Below are 10,000 nucleotides of genomic sequence, written 5' to 3'. Positions count from 1 at the left end.
AACAGGACACACACACAGTGCCTGCCACATCAACCGCGCTGTCGTTTTCTAAAGTTAGAAAACTACAACATCACGTCACCTGCCGCAGTGAATTGCTTATCACTGCTCACCCTGACACATCTCTCTGCTTTTACTGACCGACCACGTTCACTGTGCCGCTAGGTGGTAGCATTAGTGTAGTTAACCTGTGCCAGCGCCTGCGTTCACTTTAAGAGGATAATTTTCATCCCCACTGTAGCCCCCTGCATACTCACTCTCACGCTAAGGATTGGCTATCGTTAGCGTTAGTTGGATGGATGACGATCAAGGAGCGCTCGTAGTTTCCGAGTTACGGAGCTTTGAAAATCCTGCTTGTAACCGTGGTAAAGGGAAAGGAGTTGTAGAGATCCCATAGCTGGTGGTGACAGAGGCAATGGGACCAATGCAACCGGACCGATGTTAACCGAGTATACCTGGCTCATAACGTCCCATAGCTGGGGGGGTACGCATATATTTGTACTTTGCAAAAATAGAGTTAAGGACATCATGAGTATGATGGCCTCGACTCATCATCACCTTTTTAGGCGATAAGGTATCACCTAAAAAGGGTGATAGCTTGTCATCTAAAACTGGAGTAGGTAGCTATTGTTTTACTGTTTTACTAAGCCACATTTTTCACATGTGATTAAATAAACACAGTTGCTGGTGCTGGCTGTTATCTGTTGTTTAATCTCCAACGTGCGTTTGTAGTTCTATTTTTAACTATTTGTTTGGGTTTGAAGTATTCTGGTCTCTGGCGTGCTGGTGTGTTGATTCCATTTAGCTTGCTGTGTACCAGATAAAATGGTAAATGGTGCATTTATATAGCGCCTTTATCCAAAGCGCTTTACATAGATTGTGCATTACATTCACCCATTCACACACACATTCATACACCGATTGCGGCAGAAGACCAACCAGCACATCGGGAGCAATTTGGGGTTCAGTGTCTTGCCCAAGGACACTTCGACATGTAGACAGGAGGAGCTGGGATTTGAACCGCCGACCCATGGATTATTGGACGACCTGCTCTACCTCCTGAGCCACAGTCGCCCTCAAGATTTTTGTTTTTTCTGTAGGCAGAGTTTCGCGATTATTTCTTTTTGGCAGAAGGAGAAGGAAAAAAAAACTAACAATAACAATAAAGGACCAAGTCCTTTCAGGACTCCTTGGTCCTTTAAATAAAAAAAGATCATATAAATAAATATACAATAAAGAGAGTTCCACCGTGTTCAGTTTGGAACATACAGACACAGGTTTGTGTGTTCCACCGCATTGTGTTGGACGGAACAATTGTCATTGTTTGATGCCTAGCTGAATGGTTGGAGAGCTTGTCTGGAGAGAGGTTTGAATCTCAGTAAGTGATGCTGAGAGGTGGCTCACCATCAGGTGGGATGAGATGTTGATCCATCATTTCTTGATCTTTCTGCTGTTCCTTCGTCTGGAATGTGGTCTCGGTTGTTATTGTTGTTGTCGTCTGTTGTCGTTGGTTGCCATGGCTGCCAGTTCCCACCTGATGTCGTGTCGCAGTTCTGATTGGTCCAGAGCGTACTGAATAACTTCTAGCTTACATAACGTCTTAAGACAAGGACTCAAGTCTAAGATGAACAGCTCATCAGAGATAGTGTAATCTCCTTTAAATCCTCCGAAGAGGATGATATGATCTCCCACAGTGCAACAGCACATACCCTTCATTGGACATGCAGGTCCTTTCCACTTGGGCTCAACCTTCTTACAGGAGAAGGTCTCTGGACTTAATTTCCACACATCATTGATGTTCTGGTTATCATCGCAGCCACCAAATATGTACAGCTCTCCATTGTAGGTAAATGCTGAATGACACCAGCGTCCGTCTGGTAGAAATTGTGCAGAAGGTGTGTTCAGCCAGACGTTGGTCTCTGTGTCAAACACTATGATGGTGGGCCTCCAGCCCTCGAATACAAACATCTTGGTACCAATGATGGTAGCTGATGAAATAGGAGGTGGAGTTCCTCTGGTGTTAATCACCCTGGTGAGTTGTCTTTAATTTTGGTGAGTAGGCTTCACCTTTTGTGAGTTGTCTGCACTTTTTGGTGAGTTGTCCGGACAACTCACCAAAAAGAGTAAAAGGGGTGAGTTGTCTTGTTACCGAACGGAAGACATGTAGTTCATGACTGAGGCTACTGCTGCTTATTATCACAACATAAAGTTATATCATGATTTAAACCTAAATGGCATATTGGCATAATATATCAACAAGGAGAGGATGATATAAAAAAGATTAGCCTGATTAGTCGACCGTCTTGATCCAAGGCTGTTTCAAACATGGTCATCACTCATCAGGCTAATCTTTTTAACTTTATTTACACTTAGACAGAGTGGCGCATTAGGCCAACCTTACCTGGGTTAGTTTACATCTTGAATCTTACATCTGTTGAATGTTGGCATTATAAATTATAATCCCTTAGGATAAACAGGACACACACACAGTGCCTGCCACATCAACCGTGCTGTCGTTTTCTAAAGTTAGAAAACTACAACATCACGTCACCTGCCGCAGTGAATTGCTTATCACTGCTCACCCTGACACATCTCTCTGCTTTTACTGACCGACCACGTTCACTGTGCCGCTAGGTGGTAGCATTAGTGTAGTTAACCTGTGCCAGCGCCTGCGTTCACTTTAAGAGGATAATTTTCATCCCCACTGTAGCCCCCTGCATACTCACTCTCACGCTAAGGATTGGTTATCGTTAGCGTTAGTTGGATGGATGACGATCACCAAGGACAGCGCTCGTAGTTTCCGAATTACGGAGCTTTGAAAATCCTGCTTGTAACCGAGGTAAAGGGAAAGGAGTTGTAGAGATCCCATAGCTGGTGGTGACAGAGGCAATGGGACCAATGCGATGTTAAAAGCTGCTTATGGGCTCAACCACTTCATATGGAGTATACGGGGTATATACGAGTATACCTGGCTCATAACGTCCCATAGCTGGGGGGGTACGCATATATTTGTACTTTGCAAAAATAGAGTTAAGGACATCATGAGTATGATGGCCTCGACTCATTATCACCTTTTTAGGCGATAAGGTATCACCTAAAAAGGGTGATAGCTTGTCATCTAAAACTGGAGTAGGTAGTCAGAGCTATAGCAGTGTACTTTGCAAGCCAAAGAGTACATGTTTGTGATGTCACTGATTACATGTCCCCAGGTTCCAGACCTCAACAACAACTCTAAGGTATATTAATGACATAGTTCAATGTTGAAAATGAGTGGTTTTCCTCTTTAACCCATTCTGGGCGGGAACCCCTTTTGTTTTTTTTTAAGCATTGTGTTATACTTAATGCTTGTGTTATACTATAAAAATCGTGAAATGTGGCACAAATCTTTGAATATATTCTTTCAGAGCGAGCGTTTTTAACTCAAATCTTTGCTTCTGGGTGGTCACTGGAACAACATATTTTCAGATGGGGATCAGCAGCCAATTACATACATTTTTGGGGGTCCTTGACATGAAAATGTTTGAGAACGACTGACATAGAAACATGGGTTTTTCAGAAAACTGTATTTAGAAGGCATTTTCCACTACTGGGTAAAGTGCCCGGCCCGCCCAGTGCCCACCAGGTTGAGAATTGTCACTGCATGTAATCCTACTGGCTGGGGGCGGCACCTAGTGGAGTGTTGGGCGCAATAGAGCGTCGCAGTCCCTCCCGCTTTCAGAACGCTTTTTAGGGGGTAAAAAGCAACACAAAGATAGGGATGTGCCGATGAGATATTTTGGCCGATATTGATATCTGATATAATTAATTGCTGTTATGGCCGATAACCGATATTATTACCGATGTCGATATGATCTCATTCTGTATTGAAAAATTATAATTTTGTGTTTGTGTGAGTGTGCGTGCGTGTGTATGCTCACCACTAGTTTTTTGACCAGGGACTCTCTCTCTGAGACCATGTCTTTGAGCTCAGCAATAATCTGTAGATCTTCTGGTCTGCTCTCCCTGTTACGAAACTTATCTTCTGTTCCCTCCAACCTGCACAGGGATAGATAGATTTTTATTTCTGTTTGTCTTTTAGGCTTCGTGATTAGAAATTGCTAACAGGGCAGACATGATAAGTAGTCGTACATTCTGCAGTTCATACTCTCTGCCCTTAGATGGCACTCTTGTCACATCCAAAAAAGAACCTGTTTAAGTCTGTCAGCAATAACGCTTATTGTATTCGTTTTCCCACCATAAAACTCACTTTATCACTGCAACCAAATACTACTCTGTATTACCTTACAGTGTGTGAAGTAATACAGATAATGTCATTATCTGGTTGTTAATTAGTCATTGTTTCAAATATCTAATAAACGGACAAATAAGGTACCGGTTATGCACACACACAAACACACACCCGTGTGCATTCACACACACACACACACACACACACACACACACACACACACACACACACACACACACACACACACACACACACACACACACACACACACACACACACACACACACACAGAGGGGAGCGTGCGTACAGTATTTGCAGAGCAGAGATCTTGTCCTTCAGAAGGTCCTGGGCCTTGTTGAAGTCGGCCAGCATGATGTGTGTCTCCCTGTGGTGAGCCCCGCCCATCTCACCAAGTGCTCGCTCATGTCTCTTTACCAAGTCCTGCTCATGAGCTCTGAGAGAGAGAAGAGAGAGAGAGAGAGAGAGAGAGAGAGAGAGAGAGAAGAGAAGAGAAGAGAAGAGAAGAGAAGAGAAGAGAAGAGAAGAGAAGAGAAGAGAAGAGAAGAGAAGAGAAGAGAAGAGAAGAGAAGAGAAGAGAAGAGAAGAGAAGAGAAGAGAAGAGAAGAGAAGAGAAGAGAAGAGAAGAGAAGAGAAGAGAAGAGAAGAGAAGAGAAGAGAAGAGAGAGAGAGAGAGAGAGAGAGAGGAGACAGAGACAGACAGAGAAGATTTCATTTAATCAACACGTCTCACAGAGAGATCTCATAAAGTGCTCACCATACAAGTGACAAAAACAAAACGGGGTATTAAAGCAGTGGGGAAAAAAAGGCTGTACATTTAATCTCAACCAGGACAACAACACAAACATCCATACATCTGTACATCTACCGCTTATCCGTAGTCGGGTCGTGGGGGCAACAGCTCCACCAGAGAGCTCCAGACTTCCCTCTCCAGAAGAACATTAGCAACTACATTCTGGGGGATCCCGAGGTGTTCCCAGGCCAGTTTGGAGTCAACGGTCCCTATCTTGCGCCACCCCTTATCGATTATCCCTAAACTTATTTGCCATTTTTTACTATTTTGAAAAACATTTTTGTTTTGTAGATCAGCTTGTAGTTCGGATATTTGAACTATTTTAAAAGGTTTTTCAAAGTTGTAAAAAAATGGCAAATATGTTTAGGGATAAGAGGTGGCGCAAGATATAGCCTTATGTCTCTTCACCAACAGTACAGTAGCTACAGTAGCTCACGCACGCACACACGCACACACACACACACACACACACACACACACACACACACACACACACACACACACACACACAGTACACTATTTGACAGTGATAAATGAGCACACAAAAAAAGGAAAAAGAAAGACATTAAAAATAAAGTTTACTCGGTCCAAAAGTCTTCATACTTTTCCCCTCTATGGATGAGAGGTGACAATACACTGTGCACAGTACAGTATTGTATCTGTTGAAAAACAGAAACCAAATCCATAACAGAGTCAGTGTACAGTATATGCATGTATCTCTCTCTTTGAGTGGAAACCTCATATGTGCACTAAACAAAACTGTTACTTTTCAGGATTGAAATACAAAAGTAGCTCTCTCTCTCTCTCTCTCTCTCTCCGTGTGTTGGTTAAGGCAGGGGGACAGATGTGACATCATGATATCATGGTAAAGGCCGATGGCTGCCCACCATACAGCTGATGTCAGACTGTTCTGCCAGTTAAAGGAAAGGTTTTTCCATCGCTGCCATCACAAACAATAGATGCTTTCTCAGGCCGGGGGTGGGGGGGGGGGGGGTGTGCTCTACTATGCAAAGTGTGTCGAGACAACTTGTTGTGATTTGTTGCTGTGATAAAAAATGGAATTGAAATTGAAAGATGATGATGTTGTGACAGGCCCTGTCAACCCTAATAATGCCAGTGAGGCGGCAGTCTGGAGTGATCCAGTGTGTGTGTGTGTGTGTGTGTGGTGTTGCATTATCATTCAGTCTGACTCATTGCACACAGAGGGAGGGAGAGAGAGAGAGACGGAGAGCTGTACAGAAATATTACATCTACCGTTATATCATTAGTTTTTTTCAGATACTTTTCCTTGTTTCCATAAAGCAGTTTGCTAACATGTAGAGTAGACTATACAGTTCCTAAGAAGTACTACATATAAATGCACTGTACATGGCCTGGGACGCGGCTGAGCGGTCCAGGCACCTAGGCTGGTAATCCAGCCTGACAGCGCCTCAGCCGAGCCAAAAAAAAAAAACAGGAAAAAAAAAAACGGAAATGGAAAATCCGCTGGTCTTATGCTGTCTATGGAACGCAGCTTTTTGAACGTTAATATCTCGGATTCTCGTTTTTGGGTCAAAACAAGCTATAGATTTGCGCCTCATTTCTCAAAAAGATATGATCCTCGCTTACATAAAGTAATTTATTTAAAGTATGTTTTGGGTGGATTAAATGACATTTAAAGTATGTTTTGGGTGGAATAAATGACATTTGCGGCAGCCGTTAAATATCTGATTTTCTTCTTCCTGACTGGGAGTTTCTGGCCAAAACGGCTTTCAATCTAAGAGCCTTCCTCGCCCATTGAGTTATGTGTGGCGGCCTGCGCCGCTCTGAGTCACCACTAGATGGCGGACAATGAGTTAATGAATGTAGTATGTGCAGGATGTCATTTACATACAAATGTGAGGGGCTTCATTTATTTGACTACATTTTCTTTTATAGTTTATTTTAAACCAAAAACAGTCTTACACACTTTATAAAGTACAAATAACTCAAAGCTGCACTCAAGTACAGTACTTAACACATGTTGGGCAGGAACCCCTTTTGGTGTTAGCATTATGTTATGCTTTAGCTATTGAAAAATAGCAGATCTACAAGCTCATAGGTCTGCTATCTTTGAAAAACCGAAGAACGACTGACATAGAAACATATAGCTTTTTCAGAAAACTGTCATTTTCAAACAGACATTTGTAGAATCTGATGGGTTAAGTAAAGTACTTAGTTAAAGTACTTACTTAAGTACTTAGTTATACTTTCCACCACTGGGCGTCGTCACACAATCTCATACCTGATCTGGTGGTTGGCCTCGCTGCGCACCCGGAGCACCTCCTTGCCCTTGAGCTCCAGCTCACGCGTCAGCGTGTCGATGGTCTCGTTCAGCGAGTGGATCTCGTGGTCCAGGTCCGTGATGCGGTTGCTGCGGCAGCACACCTCTGCCTGCAGGTCCGAGATGCGGCCGCGCAGGTCCTGCTCCTGCGAGTGGGGGGGGGGGGGGGTATAGTCAAGCTCAAACTAACCCATTCTGACCTGAGATCATTCGGCACGGGCCCCCATGAGGATTATGAAAACTATTCGACCCTGGCCCAGGGTCTGACACCATGAATATGTAACTGCAAACTTGGTCAGGATGTGAAAACAAACAAACCCCCTGAATACACACGCAGCTATAGCATACTGTATAGGTCGGCGGTTGGCGACAGAGTCAAATATCAAACCTGCTTGATATTCAGAAACGCTCGGGAAGGCGTCGGCAAGCGCTTTTATCGGCGCTGGATCTTCTCGCTGCTCCTTTCACAAACAGCGAGCAAAAACTCGGCGATCAAAGCCCTATCTTGCGGAGTTTTGTCAGCGAGTGCCAAAAATGCTCCCCGACAGCATAATCAGAGCAAATATCGTACAGTGTGTACGAGCCATTACTTGTTACAGGTATCTCCCAGCCTTCCAGGCCAGAGCGTGGCGATAGTGCCAGAGAGATCTGCATTATAAGCTAACAAGACAGGTCACTTCTTTGTGTTAAGCCCATATATATGGTAATGCCCATATATAGATGTCATCAATATTGGCCAGCAACTCTGACCTCAAACCTCAAACCCTTTGATCTCCATAGAGCTGACCTGACATTCCATTATGTTGATCCTTCCCCATCTGTCCTTTCTCTTCGATGTCTCTCTTTGGATACCTGTCAAACTCTAGATTAAACATAACATGCCACGGTCTGCCACCGAAAAATAACTTCCCAATGTTTCCATAGCTTATTCGTTTTGCGTCAAGGAGCGCCATGTGTACAACCCACCTCTTCAGACTCCATCTTAGCCCGTAGCACTTGCCATAGTACTGTTTAAATTGAAAATTGTAATTCTACAACAAAACACATGTTCCAGTCCCAACTTCCCAAATGAAGCCTAATTCAATCAACGCGTCCACGACACGTTGTGAGCTTGTATATCAGCTCCTCAGCATGCGGAAATATGCAGGATGTGAGACGTTCAGAAACCTTTGACCTCACAATAAAAGCATATCAGCTTTCAAATCACAAGTTGAAAAGAGCTACTGTATGGATTTTATTTAGACAACAGCCTTTACTGTCTGTGGTTCTATTTGGGCTGTTGCAATAATTTTGACAATAGCGCACAGCAACATAATGAGTGATTGAGTAAATAAATAAATGAATAAATAAACAAACAAATAAACAAACTAGTTCATTTTTGGAACCATTTTGAATGGACTGAACCAGTTCATTTTTATTTTAGTTCAATTTGTGAACTGAACTTTGATCAAGTTCATGTAGAAAGTGAACTTTTCCAACACTGACTGTTAGTAGGTATGGTTCACTTGTGTTCAGCTAAACAAAGTTAATCTTCTGCCGGATAATAATACTACTAATAATAATAATATGAGCATTAGAAGTGCTCATAGTATTATCATGCTCTGATGAAGGCTACATAGCCGAAACGCGTTCCTTTTTGGTGTGTGCCAATAAAGAAATGGAAATGTGAGTACCTTGTCCCCCGCTTGTTTAATTTTTGGATGTGCTACCTTTTTGGAATTTTTAATTCCTATTTTTTTGATGTATACTTGATTTGGGTTTGGCACTCCACTGAAAGCCATTGCTGATGCGCAACCTCTTTTTCTCATTAGAAGTGTGTGTGTGTGTGTGTGTGTGTGTGTGTGTGTGTGTGTGTGTGTGTGTGTGTGTGTGTGTGTGTGTGTGTGTGTGTGTGTGTGTGTGTGTGTGTGTGTGTGTGTGTGTGTTAAATAAGGATTCAATCCGAAGGGATGCTGTACTCACAATGCCTAAATTATAACTTCTAATTAATTTGCATGAAGGGCAACTGCTTTAATACCTGTTGGTTTAACACCAGCTTCTGACACATGGTTTAGTACCTGTTGGTTTAACACCAGATTCTGACACATGGTTTAGTACCTGTTGGTCTAACACCAGATTCTGACACATGGTTTAGTACCTGTTGGTCTAACACCAGATTCTGACACATGGTTTAGTACCTGTTGGTCTAACACCAGATTCTGACACATGGTTTAGTACCTGTTGGTCTAACACCAGTTTCTGACACATGGTTTAGTACCTGTTGGTCTAACACCAGTTTCTGACACATGGTTTAGTACCTGCTTCTGGCAGAGCTCCTTGGTCTTGTCCAGCTCCTTCTTGTTCACCGCGTTGTCCTTCTGGTGGACCTGCTTCAGGTGCTCTGTGGCCGTGGCGTGGAGATGGTTCAGCTCTGACCGGAGAGACGCTACAGGAGAATGAGAGAGAGAGAGACAGAGAGAGAGGGAGAGAGAGAGAGAGAGAGGGAGAGAGAGAGAGATAGAGAGAGAGAGAGATGGAGAGAGGGGAGGATGGAGAGAGGGGGGGGGGTGGAGAGAGAGATAGAGGGGGGATGGAGAGAGAGAGAGAGAGAGGGGGGGGTGGAGAGAGAGATAGAGGGGGGATGGGGAGAGAGAGAGAGAGAGGGGGGATGGAGATAGAGAGA

The 10,000-nt window shown here is 43.5% G+C and overlaps 1 protein-coding gene across 1 annotated transcript in view; it reads right to left on the bottom strand.

Moving 5' to 3' along the window:
• Window positions 1–10,000, bottom strand: part of LOC310853962 (protein FAM184A-like) — a gene marked incomplete at both ends in the record, with an annotated part of 74,850 nt that overhangs the window by 4,661 nt on the left and 60,189 nt on the right. The window contains 4 exon segments of the mRNA XM_083758438.1: window positions 3,915–4,032; window positions 4,533–4,679; window positions 7,300–7,484; window positions 9,636–9,763. Coding sequence (XP_083614564.1) covers window positions 3,915–4,032; window positions 4,533–4,679; window positions 7,300–7,484; window positions 9,636–9,763 — 578 coding nt within the window.

Source organism: Protomyctophum parallelum (assembly GCF_964188405.1).
Source record: "Protomyctophum parallelum genome assembly, chromosome: 23".
Lineage (NCBI taxonomy): Eukaryota > Metazoa > Chordata > Actinopteri > Myctophiformes > Myctophidae > Protomyctophum > Protomyctophum parallelum.
This window is presented reverse-complemented; position numbering and strand designations above follow the sequence as displayed.